Raw genomic sequence first — 23,818 nt, forward strand, 5'->3', positions numbered from 1 at the left:
TGTGTGTGTGTGTGTGTGTGTGTGTGTGTGTGTGTCTTTCTTTACATAAAGCAGGACCTTCACTTGGCTGATATTAGTAGGTCTGCTTATTAAATTACTATTATTAGTAGACAGGGTAAGCGTGAAACATCATACAGTCAAGAATGAGAAAAGACAGAAAGACACAAAAGTAAGAAATACAGAATTCCAGTGACAGAGTGCATCAAAGTGAAGGAAAGTTTATTGCGGGTCAGAACAGGCTTAGAGGGATGGAACAAAGAAGTAGAGGAACAGAATGTGACAATGTGACTACAGTAAATTTCTATTAAATCTTATTATCACAGCAATGCCAATCTACAGAACATGTGAAAAGTTGAACAATCTAAAAACCTTTTTTTAATCTTGCCTTCACTGACCTGGTGCTTGTCCTTTTACTTTAGCAAATACTTTTTTTGTGTTACAAAATTAAATCTGATTGATCTTTCCTGAGATCAGATATCTTAAAAGAGCATGAGCAATCAAACAATAATTTTGAATTTCTTCAGTGGGCAACAAAGTGCCAGGGTTTATTGAAGGGTTGTGACAAAAGAAAATTAAAAATACGTATAAAAAAAACTAAGTAGCTCTACAGTCAGTGCAACAAGAGAAAAGCAGTGTGTGACGCTTCAACCTGTGCCAGTGGATAACCAACAGTACATTACCGTGAATTAGCCTCGCTTGATTCGATGACCTATCTGCGCTTATTTCACAGTGACGATCGAAGTGCTGTGAATGGACTCCATGACGGCAGCTAGCCGGCTACAAAGGTCATGGGGTGACTTTCTCACTTTGGGCGGTTCCTTTAGCACCACTCTCTCAGCGGAGCAGTCTAGAACCCTGGGCAAGAACTCACTCAGCTTCTCCTGCAGAGACTCTGTGTCATGTCCACACCACAGCATGCAGGAAACCCATGAGCAAGAGGGGAACACAGTTAAATGTATTTAGCTGCTGATAGAATAATGTCCTTCTGACTTTAATATTTTCTATGATATTATAACACATGCGAGAGTCTCACCATTCATATCCTGCTCGAGGTATGAGCACCAGCAGTTTCTGATCGCCTCAATGACTTCCATGTCCTCGTGGCTGACGTTGTCTCTTACTATGAGGTGCATGCAGGGGATGACGTAGTCATTCATGATACTCACTCCTTCCTCCACATCACTCTCTTCTCCACTCTTAAACAGCATGGCTGCATTCTTGTTCAGCTCCTGCAGGGCATACAACATGAAGAATTTATCTATGGCAGCATGTACCAAATTAAGAACACTGATCTAGTAATTTATCTGATCTTTGCAATTTATATCTGAATAAGTAAGAATGTATGGACGAGGGATCTGATCCTATGTGACACAGATATTCAAAGTTGTAGTAAAGTACACAAAGTTTCCCGAGAAACATCCATGATGAAACGAAGTTTCATTAACTGTGCAAGGAAGGGCCTCTGTCCGAAACTACAATTTTGAATATCTCTTACTATAGTACACTGCAGATTATAGTATATCGATGTATATCAGATCCTAAATCCAGCATCCTTGTGTTACAAACTGTTCTGTTGACAAAATACACATATTTAATGGCAACACCAGGGACACATACCTTTAGACATTTTCTCCGGTAAAGTGCTATTAACTTGTGGTCCACTCCTTTCTTTTCTCCACTTTTAATTAGGGCTGTGTTGTCTTGGTAAGCATGTGCAAGATAAATCAGTGCCTCTCGAATTCTGCAGAAGGGAAACCACCATAATGAGCATAACGGCAAGGCAGCTTCTCAGATAAAGAACTTCTTCCCACACCTCCCAATGCCGTCACATACTTTCCATTCTGGTACTGCTCAAGACCTGTCAGCAGGTAGGCAAACACAGTCTTGAACATGCTGTAGTCGTCATGCCATTGCTAGTGGGAGAGTGGATAAGATCAACAGTGGAGTTAAAATCAGTAACTTCATCAAGATGATAGACAATATACTGGACAAGGTTATTAGGGAGCTTCAGTGATCTTACCATATATTCCTCCATGTCCATGTCCTCTGGTTTGATGAGACGAAGTTTGGCTCTGGCTTCTCTCATGATACTGATAGACCTGAGAGAGGAAAATGAACAACTGCTTATTAGCAATTTCAAAAGCACATTATAATGATGAACTATTCCTTCAGCAGTTCTGCATTCTCCCTCTGCCATTCACATACACCATCTGACATCAAAGTCTCATTATGATTAAGACAGAGGAATGTACAACACGAATTATGACACCCTCTAACACAGACATAATTAAATGACCAATGTATTGGTGCTTATTAGCCAGTCCCCTCACATGTATTTCTGTGGGCTGAATCTGGAAAGACCGAAGGCCAAAAGACCAATACCTGTCATCAAAGCTCAGATTGCGATCACCAAACTGATCCAGCAGAGTTCTCTCAATGACGCGGTTGGGTGCTTTGTTCTGGAAGAAGTAAATCAGCACATGCTGGAGCCGAGGGTCCTGTTGAGGAGTGGTCTCCTCCTGGGAAAGCTCGAACAGCCTGGAGTACTCCTCATGAAATGCCTGGTGGAAAGTCATGTCATCTCATCCAGTCAGCCCACAGAAACTTCACAATACCACTGTCTACTGTTTTATCAGAAGCATGAAACACAAGGGGCTTGTGTCTACCTTGATGAGGCCTGCTTCAGGACCTTCATTGTCAAAGACCTGTCTGGCCTTGGCTATGGCAAGTATAATGCCTTGCATGGCTGGGGTAAGCATCACCTGTTCAGTTAAGAAAACAAGGCATGTGTCAGCAAATTTTATTATACAGTGGCTTAAGAAAAAAAGTACTAATATGAAATTCTGTAAATGTGTTCAGTCATCAATGTTTCTACCTCCTCATTGTATCCGTTTGCTTCAGAGAGCACCAGGATCTTGCCCACATTGGGGATCTCCACCTCAGACACCTCACTCACAGGCTGCCTGTTTGTGGCCTCAGCTAGGTCGTGTTCTGCAGACACGGCCTCTGTCTCAGGCCCCTCAGGCTTCTCAGGCTCCTCAGGATCATCAGGCCCCTCAGGCTTGGACTGCAGATCCGACACTGCCTCTCGTCCTGTCTGCTCTCCACCAGCCTGACAGCCTGCTGGAGTCTCTGCTTCTGCTTTCCCTCCATCACCACAAGATGCCACAAAAGAGCTCTGAAAAATACAGAAAGAGCAGGAGACATTTCTAAACATGTATACCGCTGCTGTATAAAACCCTAAATTTGCATTGTTATGTGTGCATCATAAAAATATATAGTGGTCAGAGGGGAAAAGTATTCACATAACCATTTGCTTGTAAGTAATTCATTTGCTATTTGCTGATTTTGGCTTCCAGTTGAAGAATGCAGCACTTGATAACCACTAGAGGTCATGTTGCTACCGTTTACAACCATCTTCAACATAAGACTTACAATGTTGCTAATATCTCAAAGAACTGGAACACATCGAGGAACACGAGCTACATAAGACTTGATTAAAGTCAAAGAAATCACCAGTATTGATGTCGGAATCAGGACAGTGAGCCTTGTGTACTAATGATAGAGATGGTGTTCAGACTGAAGACAAGTGATTGAGTTAAATGCGTCAGTACTATACTCTAGAAATCGAAGGACTTGAAGCAAAGATGACTCGGGGCACGAATGCTTGCTGATTGAAGTGTCACAAGCCATGACAATTACTCTAAGCAACTGCACAAATGAGGCCTCATGTTGTGCTTGTCCATAACTCTGCAGGAAGCAAAAACCCAATGATCTATTTAAAGTATGCGTCTCTCACTGTTGACACACAATCCCCAGCAACCTCAGCAAAGCCTTGTGGCAGAAAGAGTCAGGAATACTGGTCTAGCCTTCAGTGGCCCATGAACTCTGGGCCTTACCTTCTTAAAATGGGTCACTGGTATTTGCAAGGCAGTGGGCATAATATTCACCACGGATAAATTTCAATAGCCAGTTAGATGGAAAAGAAGAAAAAACATTATACAAATACAGGCACTATATGTCATAACTTTTGCTGGGTATATGATCAGTTTCATATTTTCTCTCTGACTCATCATCTTTACCTCCCAATACAAAGACACATATGTTAAGGGGTGTCAAAATGAAAGCTCTCTCATACACATGTATTTGTCACATTAATGTGATACATGTAAGTATCACATTAAAACTAATAAAATACAGACAACAGTTATTGAAGAAATTACACCAAGCTTTCATTTTAAATCTCCCTGTCTCAGGATCAAACCAAATTCTCTAGCTTCTCCAGTGAGTTCAAAGCAGTGGAAGAAAGTGATATAGTTGAAGGTTGACTTTTTAACCGTTTCTGGACTTAAACTGTTCAACTGGCTCAAGTTTTTAATGACTTATTTTCTCTTCAGCGGTGGCTTCGTTTCCCACTGTTCAGAATTCCATGAAGAGCATAAACTGAAAGGTAGCCCTGTATGTTATGTTTGTAGTATGTTATTTACCAATAGAATCATAGTAACTTTATTGAAAATTACAAATAAAAACATTTATTTTAACATTGAGTTAGCAAACAGACCCTAATTCATATGTACAGTAGTCTACAAGTGTCCTACAAAGCCATGCATGTGACCCATTTCTTAATGGCGAGGGTAGAATGACAGGCTCACCTGACTCTGCTCCTGCGTCTCATCTGGCTGGCCCTGGGCCAGTCTGGGAGAGGCCATCTCCTCAGCCTGCCCTTTTACCTCCGCAATGCACTGTGATGGTTGTGAGGCAAGAGCTACCGCATTGGCCACAGTCTCTGGGGAGGGCAAGGACCTGACATATGAGGAGCTGTCACAGATGCTGCCAGCTGTCTTACCTCATCTGGAAAAAGAACTGACCTTCTGAATCCTGGGCTGGTTTCTGTGCTGGTTCCAAGACTGGTTCTTCAATTGCTACCTGGGCATGTTCTTGGTCTGGCTCTGGTGTTGGCTCTGCCTTTAGAGGTGCCTCTGCTTTCAGGTGCTGTGGTTTGGAAGTGGGTTCCTCTCCGCTGATGGAAGCATGTGCTGTGGGAACAGACGCCCCCTCTGGAGGTACCTGACAAAACTGCTCTTCCCACTCTTTTAGCTCTTGCTGGAACCAGTGGTTGTCCTCACGAACGTAGCGCCGCAGGATGGAAGGAAGGGAATCCATGCCTTGCAAAACCTGTCCAGTCTCATCATCTGTGTCCTCTTCCATTATGACAGAGGACATAATTGAGAAAACAGTGATGCAATGAGAGCACAGATTGCTGGTTCAGCATGTTCAAACACATGAAAAAAAACACATACAAAAATTAAGTATTACACTCTACATAGATAAATAGATACAACAACTTAAAAAGGCCCAGGATTGAACTTTTTTTATGGCATATTTTTCAATTTGTGTGTACACAAGATGTTTATCACTACATGCTACAGAGAGTCAATTTCAAATATTATACGCCTTCGATGTGTAAACTCAGTATTAGACTAGGGCATGGGAAAGTACCCGCTATGAGGTGGGGCATTCTATCATTGATGTACATGAGACAGTAAGCACTGGCGTTGGTCATGCCTCCATATGAATCTCGGACTAGCTCTTCCCAGGACGACTCAGTGACCATGACATCGTTGTACTTGAGCCAGCGTTTATGGGTGTGGTCATAGATGTAAGCCCAGTAATGGCCAGCAGAAGCCTGTCCTTCATGGACCAGGACCGCATGTAGCCTATAAGGCACCTGAAGACACCAGAGAAAACTTTATTCAGGAAAGGAAGTTAAATAGTAAATGCTACGACCTAAATTGATCCCTTTTCAAAAAGCACTGGAAATATAAACACCTCCAGACTCTAGGGCCAAGGGCTGTTTGGGATATAGACCTTACCTGACACAAACTGTTATCTGAGAACATGCCCTCCAGAGCCTGGCTGACCTTGTCAATGTTGGCCTTCAGCTCTAAATGCAAGGAGAGAGCCCTGATCAATAGGGTGCACCTGAGGCCAGGCTCCTGATACACTCAAACACATTAGGGTATCTTCTCGAAAATAAGGCTGTGCTCTAATACAATACGGTAAAGGGCACAACATGCGGCCCTCAAACAGAAGTCGATACTACTGAGATGAGAGGGCGAAAACATTTGGTGAACACTTGGTGTAGTTGGGTGATTGTTCATTTCTGTTTTTCCTTGTCATAGAAGAGTTCTAACTGGTATTTCACACAAGAGGGAAAATGTGTCAGAATGCCTCAGGGTCCATGCAGAGGACATACCGTTTATGCTGTTCTCTACCTCGACCCTCCAGCGTTGCAGGCAGCCCCTGACGAAGCTCAGCTCTTCTTCGGTCACGTTGTGGGGGGCCGGGTGCAGTGAGCCCTCCATGGGGGGTCTGCACTGCGTGAAGGGCTTGTGTATGGGAGTCCTCTGTGTAGCGGTCAGTGTACAGCCTGGACCATCAGATGAGCCTGCATCATCTGGTTCTGTTTCGCTAATGCAGTTCAAGTGAACGAAGTTCATTTATTTATTTATTCAGCTCTTTTATTTATGTACTGAAATTTATGCTAGTACATGTATCATGTATGTTCTTGTGGACTGAGTTCCTTAAAAACACACAGATAATTATACAAGCACTCTGCTAGCTGATATGACATTATATGATTAACACTACAGTCATAGGCGTAGTTTTTTTGTTTGTTTGTTTTAGGAGGGTGGGTGGGTGTCCCATCAATAATTCTTGCTCACATTACTCATATGATGTGTTAGGTTGGGTGGTGTGAGCAATGTCCCCCCCCCCAAAAAAAAAAAAAAAGCTGAAAGGAAACATACACCACACTGACTACAGTGTTCGGCAAACTAGACCCTGATTAGAGAGATGTCAGAAAACATTGTGACAAGGTGGAAGTTGAATATGTTTAACAATTATAGTACATTTATACCAAAATGTGCTCACAGAGGTTTGGAAAAGCCCTTGCCTGGTGTTTTCTGAGCTGGGCTCCATGGGTATAATGGTGTTGGTAGGTGCTAACAAAGCAGGAGACGTAGTCAAGGGCTTTGTGGTAGCGAACTCCAGCACATACTGTAGCATGTCTGCCAGTGGATATTTGGTTGGCCCAGAGCCATAGTTTTTGTAGCTTTAAAATAAGGAGAATACAAATGCAATGATTGAGTGACATTTAGAAAATTCCTGCTCTAACAGGATGTACAAAAAATGTCCAGTTCAGTACTGACCTCTCAAGTTTCTGCTGCAGAACTGTTAACTGGTCCTTGAGTCTCTTCACCTCTCCTCTTCTTCCATGAGTCTGTTCAACATTTTTGTGAAGGTATCTGCTCATATAGTACAAAAGACATCTAGAATAAGTCACTTGTTAATAAGCTACATTAAAAAAAATACTATGGACAAATTGGATTTGGACACATGTATATAGCACGCTTTCTGCTTACCTGTCCATATAAATAATCTGGGGGAACTCAAGTTTTTTGTGTATTTTTTCTGGTCGTCCTAAAGATTGATTGAACTCAAATCTAGAGAGCTCAAAAGTCAACACAGGTGGCAACTTTGAGAACCATCTCTGAAAACAACAAAGTTACACATTTACACCATTTACTAAATTTGTTGCTGCATCTAATGCAGTTACAAAAATTCTACTTTATATCAGAGTACCGACCTCCTGGCCAGAAGAAACTGTCTGATCACAATGCAGGGATTCGATTACCCCCGCCACCATTGCTCCCTCCAAACATTCATCCAAGTTGTTGAACCCATTCACCTGTAGAGGGTACTGTCCAAACTGCTCAATGGTGGACAGAGTGGTGCCTGTGTACAGTTAAGTCAGAAATAAACAATAATGATAACAATAATTTTAGTAATAATAATAAAGAGCGCACCAAAAAAAGTCTCATTTTCTCATACCCTCATGAACTCTCTGAGCTACAAATGTCCCATAGAAAAGTTGAACCATGGGGTTGTCCTGTTTATCTCCAGGATTACTGAAAATGAGAGTACAAATTAAGTTTTTTTTTCTTATTCAAAAAATAAAAAAAATAATACAAAACTAAAAACGAATGAAAACGCTTCTTGTTTTAAGCTTTTAAGATTACCTTCCATTGGCGGCCAGCTGGAAGGCATCCTCTAGCCAGTCAAGCAGCTTGTGTGTGAACTCACTAACATCCTAGATGAAGCAAGCCAAGCAGAGTCCCTGCTAACCACATTACTGTGCATTTGAGCCATCTGCTGAGCAGCAGAAGCATTTAAAGTATGCCTCACCCACAATCCCAGACTTTCATATGCGTGAGGGCTAGAAGAATATATCAGTTCACATCAACAGTGTACAGTGTAATATTCAGTGCCCAGTGAGGTCATATCCAGCTTGCTAAACATCTGTTTGTGTACCTGTTGTGCCTCACTGGTTCTGAAGGCATCCCTGAGAAGCTCCACTGCAGCAGAAGGGTCCACAAAGCGGCGGTTTGAGCCCACCATGAGTGCGAAGAGGCACCGCAACTCCTGCATGAAAGCTATGTTTCTCTTCTCCTGAAACACATAGACCCAGGCATATGTTACATACACAGAGGAACATTACCCTGGTATTGCTGAAAAACACTTCTCACTATGAGGCATACAAACAAATGGTACTAAAACCTCTATATAAACTACAGCTAAATGACACTGATGGAAAAAGTACTTTTTACATCCCAGAAGTGAACGTGTGAGAATGTTAGTCAGAATATGAACCAGATCCTCCCAGGTGACTGATTACTCACAGAGTGGCTCTTGCATTTCTCCAGCACGCGCTCAGACAAGCAGTAATTGAGCACCAGTCTGCGGAACACCGGCAGATGGAACAGAGACTGAGAACAACAAAAGCGAAAGGTTTCTCCATGACACTGGCATATCTTTTTCATTTACTTTCATTTACCACAAGACATATTTGGAAATAATGAGTAATGGGTGAGGTGAATTTTTGGATGTTAAACAGTTAAAAGCAGGTCAGAGATGAGGTTAACACGAATACTTTTCATCACAAAACTACTGGTGGCAGATGAGTTCTCTAATACTCCGGTAGAGCCCATTAAAAGTGAAATAGTGCAAACATCTGCTCCAATTAACCCATGGCACCTTGGAAACTCGCCATTCTGTTTCTAGCAAATGGAAAAATACATGAAGCATCTAAAATAAATATTATGGTGTAGACTAAGGCAAATATATACAAAAAATCTAGAGTTGAAATTAATAGGTTAAAAAAAAAAAAAAAAAAAAGCTAATATTGGCCATACAGTACAGTAGCACACTTACCATTATGGAATGTGAAGCAAAATAGGTAGACAAACATAGAAATTACTTTTACAGCATAAAAGCTCTAGTTTCTATTGACATCACAATCAGATTTTTAGCTGCAAAAAAAAAAAAAAAAAGTAAACTAAGGGCATTTTGCATCACAACTAACCATATTTATATCCAAGACAGCCTTTAAAGTTAAATACAGTGTGTATCATTCAACACTATTAAATTTTCTTTCTGGTCTATCAGTATCAATGCAGGTTTGAATTTCAACACAGACATATGAGAAGCCTAGCTAAATTCATTTTGAAATAGCCATAATAGAATTAAAATACTGAGATGCTGTTGCATCAGAGAAATAAGAGAAGCAGCCTCATTGTTTCAAACCTCCTGTCATTAGCAACACTGGTAATTTCATTTGCGCAGTATGACTGGATTACAGTCAGGGTAAGAACATTCTGAACCTTTTTGTTTAGTTAATAGCACACAGTTCTGCAACTGTACCTATTCAAGTCACATGTTCCAATAGCAGAAAAATGCACTCTTGCATCAATCACGTAGCACAGCTCTACTCTGACAATCACATGATCATCTATTGCTATTATATCAAGAATACTGACCCCTAATAAACTTTGAACACAGCACAAAGCCCCTAAAACTAGCCTACCTGATGCTTAAGCCAAATGTTCCAAGTCATACAGCCGCCTACCTGAATGACAGCGCTGAACCAGCAGGTGTTGCCCACGTTGCGGATGCCCACAGGCCAGCCCTCCTGTCGGATCCAGTCTGCAGGGCTGCAGGTCTCCCCTGACACCTCATCCCTCTTCCTCTTCACTTGGGTGGCGTTTTCCTCCGCGCTGGCCTCCAGAGCCCTGGGGGACAACGCAGCCCAGGTCCAATTAGCGCAACAGCCTCACTGTACCACCCGCCGTTTGCTTCTCTTCAACGGGCCCTTAGGTTCTGCTCTTTTAAAGCAGCCTTTTTGTGTGGCTAAGGGAGGTTTGGGAGTGCAGCCCTCTGCGGGTACCTGTGGAACTCCATCTCCTCTGCTTCAGCCTGCTGGGACTCCTGCAGGCTTAGCTCAATGGCCGTCTGCAGGTCATCTTTAGCTGGGCCTAAGGACAAGCACCAGTTACAGTAGCAAAGAAGGAGATGCAAAAACCTTATAAAAGGAATAATTGAGATGTACAAGGCAGGCAGAAAATGGGAAAATCCACTCTGTATCTATACTAGATCACATTGTAATGAATGTGCTTTTTAAGTTTTGTTCATGACACATGCTATAAGATATTTTTGTGTTTCTCATAGAAAAAAAGCAAGGACCTTATTTTATTGTATTTTTTGTATAAAGTGTGTATGTAACTTACATATGTATTTATTAAAGCTTTAATATCAGTAGAGTGCTTATACTATGGGTTTAATGTTATCCTCTGGTGAGCTTACTGCCATGTGTGTCAGAGGCTTCTCTGTGATGGTTAGCAGTAGAAGGTTCCTCACACGCCTGCTCTTCCTGAGGTGACTGTGTGGTAAGGAAGCCAACAGCATGGCTAATGTCACCCTGGCTTGCCTGAAATCAAAGGAAGGACAGAGGTTGCAGAACCTAGCCAGTGACTAACCATTCAGGTTTTGTGTGAAGAGGCTGCTTCAACTTTTATTTTCAACTTGTGAAACTGAAGTAAAAGTATCGCAATACATTTTGCCTGGGGAACCTGTTCAGTTGGGCCACTGCAATTGCTACAGATTAAGAAAACCCCACATGGTGTGATTTACATATTTACTAACACTGGTGTGCTTTAAGTTCATTTTCAATCTAGGTTCATGTAAGTCAAACTGAGTTACGGTTTTTGCTATTAGCAAAGAAGAGACATGTCAGTTTGTACCTACTTTCAGGGCACTCTCGAGAACCTTCAAGTCCCGAATCCCAGTGATCTCCCTCAGCTGGTTAAGCAGTATTTGATTCTAAACAAATAACTCATCATAATCAGCACAGTGAGCAGAAGAGGACACTACATGTGCAAACTGATGACTCCACAAACTGAGCAAATGATATAAGAAGCAATCTGCCATTAGAGCCGACATCTCAAGCACTCCGCTTAAGGGTCTCATTTCACCTGAATGAGGACAGGAGTTGGTGGAGAGCCACCGAGTGCACACCAAATTACATATGGAAGACTCTCGTAAGATAATATTTTACCAGAGACATTCTCCACAAAGATAAATGTGTGGAGTCTCACAGTGACTGCAAATTAGACTGTGAAAGCTCAAACCCACTTTGATACTCATTCACTCTTTGTTAGATACTGTATGGGACATACCTTTGGCATAGGTGGCATATAAACATTAAAAACACTGCAGGCCACATGAGAACAGCATGGGGGGTGAGGGGCTATATAAAGCTGCTCAAGTAGCAGGTGGGAATGTCAGACCGGCTTTGGAAGCAGCCAGAAACACTAGCCTGGGAGCAGGAGACATATATGGAAAGCTGAAGGCCTCTAAACCTTGGCTCACGCGCTATTTTGGGCCCCCTGACACAGATAATGCCTCTGTTTATCATGGCCTGCACCAGCACAGGGAGACATAAATAATGGAGGGAAAAATCACTAACCCCTGACAGAGATTGGAGGACATACAGTGGACACAATCATTACTCATTAATCCATTAAAGCATGACCATAAAGCTGGTTAACACAACAGCAAAAGAATTTAGATTCCAAAAGAACAATGTGCAAGAACTTGGCAACAACAGGCAAGAAATGTTCTTTTTCCATGCTTACTCAGTGGCTTACTCCATAGATAAAATATGTAAACATCTGTAGTATTCATAGGGTTACATGATTTACATGGTCAAGAACTAGCTAAAACTAACAGAGAAATGGCCTCTGTAATGTACCCTCAGAATAACAATTTCCAGTAAATTACAGTATCAGTGCTAGTAACCAGATAGACAGCAGAGTAACGCTGTAAATACAACTTTTACACAAATGTATCAGAAATGCTGACTTGTGCTATTAATGTATAAATGGAAGGAACAATATTTAAATAAAACCCACAAAATAATGTTCCATGTGCGGGATGGTATTTAAATTGCTTTGCTTCATACGACCAAAGTTAGCAATGACCGCAACTGTATGAACAAAAGCGCAGGACACTAGAGCACACTAGCCTTCTTCTCACCGAGTTTGCCGAGTTTTCCCCATTTTCACAGTCTTGTTCAACTCTCATGGCCGCAGAGCAGGACAGTTCGACTTTTCCCCCAGCTTCCTTAGCCCTGGCTTCGGTGTATGACCTACTCCATGTGTCGCTCCCTCCCAGAAAAGCGCGAACAACGAGGACAAGCGACTTTGCCCCCTGCAGACTCAACGCGCAAGCAGCGGGCAGACGTTAATTAGACTGAAGGTTTGCAGTTTGAAGAACTCATATGAGCTATCGCCAGTTAACATTCTGTTTATTATCGTTTCACTGTTTCATTTTAGTGAAGAACAAACAGTAAATATTTTTTTAATTCAAGTTTTCTTCAATTAAAAAAAAAAAAAGACCTGATAAAATAACCTGGTCCCAATAACATGATACACGTCTTCAGATTGGAAAAAGCAGTTATTTATAATTCACTGCATATTAAAACTAAGAAATGTGGCTTTGACTGGGTTCTATGTGGCCCCTAGGGGAAAACGTTCATTCATTTGGCTTTTGTAAATCTCCTTTAAATCCACTGAGGCTATTGAAATGTATGATATCAGTAGCGACAAAGAAAAGCTCCTAATACTCCCCACAAGCTCGGAGTCCTGTGAGGGGGCAGTAACTAGAGATGTCAATTTCCTGCTTTCCTGCAGTATCATTTTACCATCATCATAGAAAATCAATGAACTGCCGTGGGCACCAAAGGTTTGATGCCTCTGTACATTGTAGACATGTAAGTGAAGACGAATCTGAAATGAATCCGTCTACATTTGCTTTCACGAAGAGGACAGTTTGTGCGCAAGCTTTTAACTGCAAACATTTTAGCATTTACACAGGAATAGATTTGGATGTTCTCATCTTAAGTCGCAACTAAATACGTAAAGTTATGTCTGTCAACTTCCTGCTGTGTGTACTTCTCTCAGGTAAGACCGAATACAGTTTAACCTATGTAAACTTTGTGTACTCTTTATTAGGCATAAGAAACAAATGTATATTGAAATTGTTTGTAGTACAAGTGTTTTTATTTACAGTACATACAAAACAAATACACAAAAATACTTTGCAATGTCTTCTTAGCACAGAGTGGATCTGCACAGCTGTTGTGTACATCTAGAAACTGTTTTTGAGATACATTTTAATAGCGCAATGCCTGCAGGGTGTTTGAACAATAATCCCCATTATATTTCAAATAACAATAAAATTATAATACAAAGAAAGTGTCACAAAAAAACAGTTTAAAACTGATTAATATTGCATGTCATACATTAATATGTGAAAATGTCTTACATCACAGAAAGCATGTTTTGCATGTGATCAGAGGGTTTCTGTACTGCCTGCTGTTGCTCATTTACAATCATCACTGCTAAGCGATTTGCCAGGCTGATTCAGCACCAGAGAAGCCCAAGAGGTCTGCCTTGAACCAGCTGACCCGGACACTGCTACGCAGGTATGACTGCGGTGTCCGACCCGTCCTGAACTGGACCAGCCCCACTGTGGTCTTTATCGACCTCATTATCCAGTCTGTTCTAGAAGTGGTGAGTCTGCTGACCATTCTCTCAGAAAATTGTTTTCTGTGGCAAATTCTTCACCTATCTAATGTTTGCAGAGCAAACTATTGTTCTTACAGTTAGTTTTATCCAAATCCCACATATTTTCTAGCTAGAGATTGTGTTCGACTGGCCCTTACAAGTGGTGTCCTTTATTGTACAGACATTCCACTATGCTTGTTTTTCACAGGATGGACAGACCCAAAAAGTGACAACAAGTATTTGGTATCGCCAAGTTGGTATCAATTTATTAGTATATAAGTCAAATATAAACAAGTTGTGTGCCTAAATATGTTAAATTCTTTATAGTCTTTTCCTTACAAAAATTCATACTAAACTATACTTTCTTCCAACTGTAGATCTGGAAAGATGAGTTTCTTGTATGGGATCCTGAGGAATTTGATGGAATCACAGAAATATCCCTTTCTTCTGATGCTATTTGGGTGCCCGATATCATCATCAGTGAATTGTTAGAACAAGAAATATCTTTAAAAATGCCCTTTTTATTCAACTGAACCTGTCAAACAACTCTACCTATAAACTGGGGTGGTTTAAAGGTTGGACAAAAAAACCCCCCATAAACAATGATCAACACGATTGTTATGTCTGGACTGCCTACACCTCTGTTTCATACATTTTCTTATTCTTCTATCTCTCTCAAGTGTGGATGAGGGCAGATCTCCCGCCATCCCATATGTGTACGTGAACTCCTCTGGAACAGTGAAGAACTACAAACCCATTCAGGTGGTCTCAGCCTGTGACTTGGAGATTTATGCCTTTCCCTTTGACAAGCAGAACTGCACTCTGACCTTCCGCAGCTGGCTTCATTCAGGTAGGGCTGTTCCTTATGTCCTCTGTGTGCTTTCACTCTTCTTTCTCATAGACCCTGCATATAAACTGAGCTGAGGTAATTTCTCAGATCATCACTAAAAATCTCTCAAGAGCTTTCTCTTAAACAATCTCCCTTTTCCCACATCGTTAGGTTTGTGTTTGTGCGTGGTGGGCGAGCGAGGGCTCTCTGGGAACTCATCTTTAGGAGACTATTACACCCCTTCCTCCACTAGACAAGGCATATGTGTAGATTGTAAATGTTTAAAATCTCATAAAATCTTGGTCTAGTGGAACTGACCCATGCTGATGTCTCTCTTCAGTGAGTGAAGTGGACCTGGCCCTGTGGAGGACTGCTGAGGACATTGCCAACGACACCAGGGAGTTCATGAACGATGGAGAGTGGGAGCTACTCTCAGTGCCCTCTCATTACTGGAAATTGAACTTGGCTGACAGGGACTACGCACACATTCAGTTTAATGTGCGTATCAACACTTGCTCATTGGGTTACAACAAAAAAAATCTCTTTATAGTTTACATGGAAAACAAGTACCAAGAGTTATTTTTCAACATTTTAAAAAATGATCCATACATTTGTGCACAAAAAGCTGTCCAACTGCCCAGTGGGGTTTTGATTGCAGTCTAAGTTTAAAATTGTGATAGCTGACTAATTTAGGCATATATTATGTAGCCCTCCCAACAGTGTGTGAAGAGAAAAAGGGAAGAATACCCGGCTTTCATTATCATCCATCTCAGGGACAGAGAAAACAAACTATTTGCACTGTCAGATGTTAGTTCTTCCACTGCCTCCACTGAGAAGCCAAATATAAAAAAGTCTTTAGGTCAAGCTCGGGTATTGGCAGCGATGTGACATGTCACCGCGCATACACTAAGCTCTCTGTGGCTGTTAACAACGGTGCGGTAATGCTTATAGATGTGGCTTAACAATGGACAGCGTGCTGCAAGGATGACGATAATGAGCCTGTCTCTATGGCGTTTGATCAATGGTTTCATTGCTTGGTGGCAGGAACAAGCCGCTGGGCGAACGACCCCGTTATGCCAAGAGTGGGTTCGCCAGGGGAAACGCTAAGGCACTTTGATTACCTTGGCTCCATGGCTCATTGGCGCAAGCCATTTACGGATCCATATTTGTGTTTTCCTTCATCGCCGAAATAGGTGGGGTGGGGCGGTGTGTGTGGTGGTGGTGGTGGTGGTAAGGGGGGGCGTTTAAGTCAGTGTGAAATTGGTCTTTGTTGTACTGTGAAAGTTTAAGCAACCTTAAAGGAGGCAAAGTGAAATGCATGGTTAGCTGGTCCCACTTAAAGGCACTGAGAGAAAACAGTTAGCTTTTTGCTCTCTTTTTCTAGAGCAGATACTATAGGCTTAAATTGGGGCTCAGGGGAATTTAAACAGACATTTATAATGTTTATAATGTCCTTATTCTACCCTTTAAATGTAGTATTTCTACTAGTAATAAAGTTATCCATCCATCCATCCATCCATCCATCCGCCTCAGCTTGGCCCTTCTAGTATGTTTACATTAGTTTTTTATGACAACATGAGATACATGCTGCCCTTTGTATTACAACGGTACTGCATAGTGGGTCTGGTGCAGCTTGTTACCAAATCGTACTCTGTTGTGCCCATGTACCCTTTAGGTGTTGATCCGCCGGCGCCCCCTGCTGTATGTGGTGAGTTTACTCATTCCCAGCATCTTTCTCATGGTAGTGGATGTCATCAGTTTCTACCTGCCACCAAACAGTGGCACCCGCATCACCTTCAAAACCAGCATTCTGCTGGGCTACACAGTGTTCAGGGTGAATCTGATGGATGAGATCCCTGCTACAGCTATCAAAACACCACTTATTGGTATGCTATTAAATCAGGTCTTCTTTGGTTCGATGTTCTATGTGCATCATACCCATCAGTTATAAACGTTTTTATTATAACGATTATGCTGTTTTGTAGGTATTTTCTTTGCTGTTTGTATGGCTCTCCTGGTTCTCAGTCTGGCCAAGTCAATTTTTATAGTGAAGCTTCTGCATCACAGTGAGAAAGAGGTAAAGGAGATGTCCATCTCTGCCTGCTTGCTGGACAAGTATGGTTCGACCGACCAGACCTTCAGTGAGAGTCTGTTCACCTCTGTGAGGACCCTGGATGACATAGATCATTCAGGAGGTGGGGGGAGGGAACAGCATTTTGCCTTCTTTCATAAACACCGTTCATCTTTTTGAGTATAGCTGATTGACAAGAAAATAATTAAGCAAAACATAGATTATATATAATACACAGCATTCATCGTCTATCAGCAGTGTTGTTTAACACTTGTCTTTGTTTATTCTTCCAGGCTATGAGTTTGATCTCTCACCTGAGACAGACCTGCTCTCTCTGACAGAGGCCCCAGATAGTGTTCCGCAGCTGGAGAAGGTCTTACAGGAGATGGTCTCCCTCCGGCTTCACCTGCAGGAGGAGGAGAACGATGGTGTGGCTCAGGCAGAATGGCTGGCACTCTGTTACAAAGTGGACAAGTTCTTGTTCCGCATTTATCTGCTCATCCTGCTTGTCTACTCCAGCACTCTGCTACTGTTGTGGAGCAGCTGGAGCTCAGCCTGAGAGGACCTGACAGGAAAGAAGGCAGACAGAAAGACATGTACATGATTGGACAGATTTCTGTGCAATGAACACTGTAATAAACATCAGTAAGATATTATTGCAATACTCTGTCACAAAAATGTAAAAATAATAATAATTAAAATTCTGATAAAATCAAATCTAAAAATTGGATGAATGGGAAAAAAATGTTGCATCTGTTAAGTTTAAACTTCACAGGGTAAATTGCTCCTTTAAAAAAAAAAAAGAAGAAAAACAGCTTTATATGTCTATAGTCAGCCGAGCTGTTCTACACATTTAAGGGTTATATAAATGATGTCTGTTTACATAAATAGTGGAAAAGAAAGATTTCTATTAAAAAAGGTTGATGTGATTGTTGTAAGTACACAATGCAAATTTGAGCTTTATGAACACTTTCTTCAAACACCACATGCTGTCCTCCTGAACAGTAAAATATCTATAAGCCAAGTAAGATTTTGTGTCTAGCTTCTTTAACTTCAACATGGAACCATCTTGTACTAGTTATTCTCTGCAGTGAGTGTCTCTAAAAGTCTGTTCAACAATGGCAACAAATTCTGGTGCTTAAGATATAGAGTATTCGGCCTGTATTGTCATCACAGTTCTGGTGTTTTAAGCACTGCACACATATCAGTATAATAGATTCATACTTATTTGTCTTTATCTTTAAACTGAAAGAGAATCATATATCAGTACCTGAATATATCCAGCTCTCATGTGCTCATTTGCTCACTGAAAGATAAACCACAGCCATATGCAGGTCACTACAGTTAGTCTTCATTACACAGTGTTTCTGAACTGGCTGTCCAGTAAGAAAATAAAACCTAATTTAATTCCTCAACAAATTTCTGGTAATATTTTCCTGGCACAAATCTAATCAGCTGACTAATGTAGAGCTAATGAAGTCTCATCATGGCAGGGCAGAGTATAGAGTCTCAGTTTAATGTAGTAAGTGCTCATGGAAATTGACTCGAACTTCGCTGAGAAATATGACCCCAGAATCGTCACGAATGCCGGGTACGGATATTCAGCCAGACAACCAGCGCGTAAGTGTGGGAAAAATCATTAACGATTGTGCTACACTTTCCCCCCGTCCTTTTGTTAAGCGCCGTTGATTTCATTTGAAATATTCTACCTTAAAATGATTAGTCTGCCACAATCTTATATGATGTACTATACAAACATCTAATTTCCAGTTCGACTAACATTACTATTATGGCACTACCGTGAATGCAGCTACTGTGTGCGTTACACCGCTTTCTCCCTTTGCCCCCCGAAGAATATAATGTGAGTAACAAGAGGCTAGATTTATAATAAACTTACTGCACTAGAGCAGTTAAAAACATTATAACTTGCACCAGCAAAGTCTCAAGACACGGTCGCTTTCGAGGTGATCTCAGCCTGTTTAGGTGGAGGGATGTGGTGGATGAGGGGATGATTAATTGGTGTAGCAGGAAGTGCTTATGGGGAGCTCAGGGATACAGACCCTAGGGCGCATCAGTTGACAGAGGCAGCCCACGGCAAACATACCGTGTAATAAGCCTACCTTTTATTAGAGCGACAGTGGACCAGTGAGCAAAATGAAAACTTTAGCACTCTGGACTGCGCTCAGCGTGTGCATGTGTGGCGCGGTAAAAGCTTGCTCAGGTAACTAACTATCTAACTCAACTTTATTTTGAAAACTTTTTTGGTGCCATAGAAACATATTGACCTAACAGTAGCGTGGTAAAATGCGCTTATCTATTGGATGATAAATAGATAACCGTTACAATTACAGATATAAATGGCGAGGTTTGTTCACATTAAAAATGTATATAGCTTAAGAAAATTATTCGTTAAGGCTTAAGTTGTTTCTCGATTTTTTACAGTTAAAAAGCTGGGAAGTAACACCGGGAGATTTGCCAATGCCACTTTAGTCCGACTGTCGGAGTTTTTAAGCGCTGGATACAAGAAAGGAGTTCGACCAGTAAAAGACTGGCGGTATTCGACAATGGTATCCATAGACTTGATGGTCTATTCTATTCTGAATGTGGTGGGTTGAATAACTGCTACACAGGTATCATTATGATCGCTGTAATACCTATATTCATACTTTGATTGTCAAATTTTAAATCTTATATGTACCGTGTACGCAATTCAGGATGAGAAGAACCAGGTTTTGACAACATACGTGTGGTACAGACAGGTAGGTTATGCTGAATGCTAATCGAGAAGATTTAAATAAGATTTAATGATCTTTTCACCTATGCGCCTGCACTTTGTGAATGTCCTTACATGGCATAATGTCACCATAAATGTTATGAAAACTGGTAAAATTAATAGGCAGGCAAACAAACAAACAATAACAAAAGCATTTTTTCATATCCCCTGTGAAGCAATGGACAGATGAATTCCTTGTGTGGAATCCAGAAGATTTTGATGATGTCAAACAAATCTCTATGCCTACGGCAAATGTCTGGGTACCTGACATTGTCATCAATGAGTTGTGAGTATACTCTGCATGACCACTGCTGAATTTTAGTGTAGTGAGACACTGATCTTAGGCTAAATTTATGTTTATACATTATGGTTGTTTAAGTTTTTACCACCAACTATTAAACTTTTAGACTGCAACATTCAGTACTGCCTTACATGTACAAAACAAAAATGGGAGAGACAAGCAGCAGCCAAAATAAACTGGTTAATAATTCTGTGTGTTTTTCTTATTTTCTAAAGTATTTTCCCTGACTCTTACAGTGTGGATGTTGGAAAGTCTCCAGACATTCCGTATGTGTATGTGAGAAGTGATGGTCTGGTGCAGAACTATAAGCCCATCCAAGTGGTGACTGCTTGCTCCCTCAACATCTACAACTTCCCATTCGACGTTCAGAATTGCAGCCTGACCTTCCAGAGCTGGCTGCACACTAGTAAGTGCCTTCTTGTATACTCCACTAGTATTAGCAGTTTAGCTGCAGAAATTATTTATAGCTTTTCTGAAATCATATTAAATGAAAACTAAGAAATTAAGTTATTAGAAAGCCATCATAATTTGTAGTATTATTTAAACAACTTATTCTCAACAAGAAAACATGACATTAATGAAGGCCAGGTAAGGCCAGCTGCATTATATCCTCGCCACAGGAAGCTACAATCAGTCTGAATGAAGTGACCTTTAGCATATCTCCTCCTGTAGTTAATGACATAAACATCACGCTAATGAGGAGCCCGGAGGAAGTGAAGGTGGATAAGACAGTGTTCATGAACCAGGGAGAGTGGGAGCTGCTGCACATCCTCTCCAAATACAAGTCCTTCAGCGTGGACAACGACGACTACTATGCCGAGATGAAGTTCCATGTGTGTGCAAATAGGAAGCTACTACAATCTCTTGGTTAGCTCTATCAGGGGTTCTCAGGACCAGTCCTGGAGACCTGCTTCATTGCACAATTACAAGAGTTCCTTGCTTCAGCACATCAGATTCAACTCATGAAGTGGTTGATGAGGAGTTGGTGTGTTGGGGGTAGGGATGACTTGAAACTGTGATGGGCTGTGAGTCTCCAGGACTGGAGCTGGGAACCTTTGTCTTATATCACAGACATCATTAAAAAGAGAATACAAGCAGCTTCTAATGAAAAGCCTGATAACTGCTCCAGTAATCTGATATCAGCATTTTCTCTTTGTGATGACACTAAATGTAACTCTGGATTCACCCGAACAGACTTTGACATTCCTAGCTTTGTCACCACATCACTGGTGGATTTGTTCTCATCCTTTAACCCTCAGGTGGTGATTCGGCGCAGGCCTCTCTTCTACACTGTCAATCTGCTCCTGCCGAGCATATTCCTGATGGTAATGGACATAGTGGGCTTTTACCTGCCTCCAGACAGCGGAGAGAGGGTTTCCTTCAAGATCACACTGCTGCTGGGCTACTCGGTCTTCCTCATCATCGTCTCTGACACTTTGCCAGCCACTGCTATTGGCACCCCACTCATTGGTAGCTGCCACACTTTGTTCTGTAGAAGTACAGAAAAATGCTTGCCAGTCCCCACAAAAGCAATATGACCCCAATTACCTTTGATTGATCGATTATAGGGTCTTGGGTTTCCCAGGAGTTCCTGAGGACTAGATACCTGCTTTTCCTGTCCAGTTCTGGGAACCAACCCTCAACACTATGCGTTTTTGCTTCTAGAGTTGTTGGGAGCTGACTCCAAAAACATTTTTTGAAAACTTGAAAAATAGTGGGAAACACTGATGTAGTGGACACCATTATTATAGTCTTAAATCTGTCCCAGCAGTTTGTCAGTGTATCTTCATTGATGTGAATGCAAGTTTGTGTGTTTTTGTGTTTGTGTGTGGGGGGGCACAGGTGTGTACTTTGTCGTGTGCATGGCCCTGTTGGTGATCAGCCTGACAGAGACGGTGCTGATCGTCAGGCTGGTGCATAAGCAGGACCTGCAGTCTCATGTGCCGCAGTGGGTCAAGCACCTGGTGCTGGACAAGGCCACCATGCTGCTCTGCATCCGCAACAGGATGTCATGCTCCCTGCTGGCTCGCGACTCCGACCTGGCACGCTACAAGGAGAACAACATGAACACAGGTGAGCTTCATTCTCTGTATATGTATGCATAGGTCAGGAAGATTGGGTTATTTTAATAGAAACTTGCATGGGGAAATTTGCCTTATTTTTCAGGTTACAAGGTGAATTCAGAATTAGACCTTTAACCTATTAATATTAGCACATCATCTGGTGAGACAATTAAATGGGAACATTGGAGAACAAAATCCACAGGATGCTACTGATTAGCACACTAGTGTGAAACGTGTGTGATTTTCCACCTGCAGTCCGCTGCAACCACCACTGTGAGACCTCCAGAGACATGGAGAGGGGCCTGGGCGTTGGCCTGCCTGTGCGGGACACCACTCCTCCAGTCATGGACAACATCCTGCACGAGGTCTCCTCCATCCGCCAGTTCCTGGAGAAGCGGGAGGCATGCCGCGACATCGCCAAGGACTGGCTGCAGGTGGGCTATGTGCTGGACGTGCTCCTCTTCAGGGTCTACCTGCTGGCTATGCTAGCCTACAGCATCACCCTGGGCACGTTGTGGTCCGTCTGGCAGTACGCCTGAGAGCGTGCAAGCCCCGCCTCCCCCCTTTCACAGCAGCCACTGTGTTCATGTGGGTTAGCAGGTCTGTGTGAGATTAACATGAAGCTGCCACAGCCGATGGCCCACAGCAGGATCATGTGTAGTTCGCAGAGTGTCAGGTGGGTTAAGATGGTCAGATGACGGCTTGCTCAGCTAGCAGACATCATGGCCAGAAAGCTCCTCCTCCAACTCTCTTTACCCAATATAAAATGGCACATTTGGTTATCCAAATAAATAGCTGTATTTCAGTATATTCATTTAATGTGTATCTCATAATAGGACACTACAGAGCTATAAGGATATGACCACAGTCAGTGAAACTCACTGGTCCTGGTCTTTAAAATTGTCAAGGTCTTATGTTTGCTGACATCACTTTATAAGATACAAAGTTTGGACATACATAAAGGATTTTTAAATGTAATTGTTCATCATAAATTCATCATAAATTTAAAGAACAACATAAATCAACTATGAAATCATGGAGAATATCAGTCATGTCACTTTTACATCACTGTATCTATCATTTATTTTGAAAGCCTTGGTCATTTATCAAATTGAAATCCAACCTTGAAATCTATACTGAAATAGAATGTACTGAGTACTTTTTTATTAAATGGCAGAAAATGGTGAAATTATAAATATATGATTAATGTTAAGGCCTAAAAGCCAAACCATGCATCAGAACTGTAATGTTTCTAACACAGCTTTTGGCTGTTTTGTAGCTGGTTATTAATCCTTGCCTTAGGACTAACACTTTAATGTACTGATTTGTAAAGACCTTTTATTCTCCCTCAGTGGGAATTCGGCCAGCATGCTGACTGGTGATTGGCTAAATGTCACTGACACCCTACATAATTAAAGCAAAAATCAGTTAGACAGTTAGACACTAAATGGGAGCATTGATCCCAATACAATCAATGAAACTGCATCTTCGTAGGCTGTCAGAGAATGGGTTCGCAATTCACAAGCCATTATCTCATCACCCAGTGGCTGAAAGACAAGAAGTCATTTGTTTTACTTTTAGGTACAATAAATACTTTTTAAAAAGGTCCTTTTAAAAATGTCTTTTAATTTATTTTAATACAATTTATTTACATGTGATGCATAGTTGTATCTGTCCAGCATGAAAAATGTGTAGCAAATGTTTGCTTGTGTCTGTGTCATACTCATTCACGATCACTAGAGGGCTATAAAAGCTAAATATCATGTACTGTTGCATTGTCTTACTCTGAGGTTATTACACTGTACATCCGTAAATAA

At 41.6% G+C, this 23,818-nt stretch overlaps 3 protein-coding genes and 1 long non-coding RNA gene across 5 annotated transcripts; 2 read left to right on the plus strand and 2 right to left on the minus strand.

Annotated features, from left to right (window-relative positions):
* Positions 1–202: 202 nt before the first annotated feature.
* usp28 (ubiquitin specific peptidase 28) lies at positions 203–12,614 on the minus strand. Of its 2 annotated transcripts, XM_027004451.3 has the most exons (26): positions 12,433–12,614; positions 11,143–11,217; positions 10,702–10,825; positions 10,286–10,373; positions 9,968–10,130; positions 8,742–8,828; positions 8,374–8,511; positions 8,082–8,152; positions 7,894–7,970; positions 7,649–7,797; positions 7,425–7,552; positions 7,212–7,307; positions 6,956–7,114; positions 6,257–6,471; positions 5,874–5,944; positions 5,500–5,728; positions 4,869–5,201; positions 4,653–4,786; positions 2,876–3,178; positions 2,667–2,762; positions 2,383–2,561; positions 2,021–2,099; positions 1,834–1,913; positions 1,618–1,741; positions 1,034–1,229; positions 203–892 (listed from the first exon to the last, which is right to left on the minus strand). In XM_027004451.3, the coding sequence occupies exons 1-26, from the start codon at positions 12,478–12,480 to the stop codon at positions 720–722; spliced, it is 3,615 nt and encodes a 1,204-aa protein (XP_026860252.2). In that variant the 5' UTR covers positions 12,481–12,614; the 3' UTR covers positions 203–719. The 2 variants fall into 2 exon arrangements, with proteins under 2 accessions (XP_026860252.2, XP_081575146.1); XM_081719020.1 differs by lacking the exon at positions 11,143–11,217.
* Positions 12,615–12,764: 150 nt separating this feature from the next.
* Positions 12,765–17,888, plus strand: htr3b (5-hydroxytryptamine (serotonin) receptor 3B). The gene is made up of 9 exons (XM_027006103.3): positions 12,765–13,358; positions 13,804–13,970; positions 14,173–14,217; positions 14,342–14,451; positions 14,645–14,814; positions 15,134–15,291; positions 16,469–16,679; positions 16,779–16,988; positions 17,158–17,888. The coding sequence occupies exons 1-9, from the start codon at positions 13,322–13,324 to the stop codon at positions 17,421–17,423; spliced, it is 1,374 nt and encodes a 457-aa protein (XP_026861904.2). The 5' UTR covers positions 12,765–13,321; the 3' UTR covers positions 17,424–17,888.
* On the minus strand, positions 17,308–22,390 carry LOC145658949 (uncharacterized). Its single transcript, XR_014124842.1, has 4 exons — positions 22,251–22,390; positions 21,900–21,985; positions 21,288–21,427; positions 17,308–17,429 (listed from the first exon to the last, which is right to left on the minus strand). It is a non-coding gene; the product is annotated as an uncharacterized LOC145658949 (long non-coding RNA).
* Positions 18,015–23,766, plus strand: htr3a (5-hydroxytryptamine (serotonin) receptor 3A). The gene is made up of 9 exons (XM_027006088.3): positions 18,015–19,085; positions 19,307–19,470; positions 19,579–19,623; positions 19,814–19,923; positions 20,175–20,344; positions 20,611–20,771; positions 21,198–21,408; positions 21,781–22,011; positions 22,257–23,766. The coding sequence occupies exons 1-9, from the start codon at positions 19,019–19,021 to the stop codon at positions 22,538–22,540; spliced, it is 1,443 nt and encodes a 480-aa protein (XP_026861889.1). The 5' UTR covers positions 18,015–19,018; the 3' UTR covers positions 22,541–23,766.
* Positions 23,767–23,818: the final 52 nt, after the last annotated feature.

Source organism: Electrophorus electricus, chromosome 8 (assembly GCF_041902795.1).
Source record: "Electrophorus electricus isolate QZ-2024a chromosome 8, ASM4190279v1, whole genome shotgun sequence".
In the NCBI taxonomy this organism is placed as follows: domain Eukaryota; kingdom Metazoa; phylum Chordata; class Actinopteri; order Gymnotiformes; family Gymnotidae; genus Electrophorus; species Electrophorus electricus.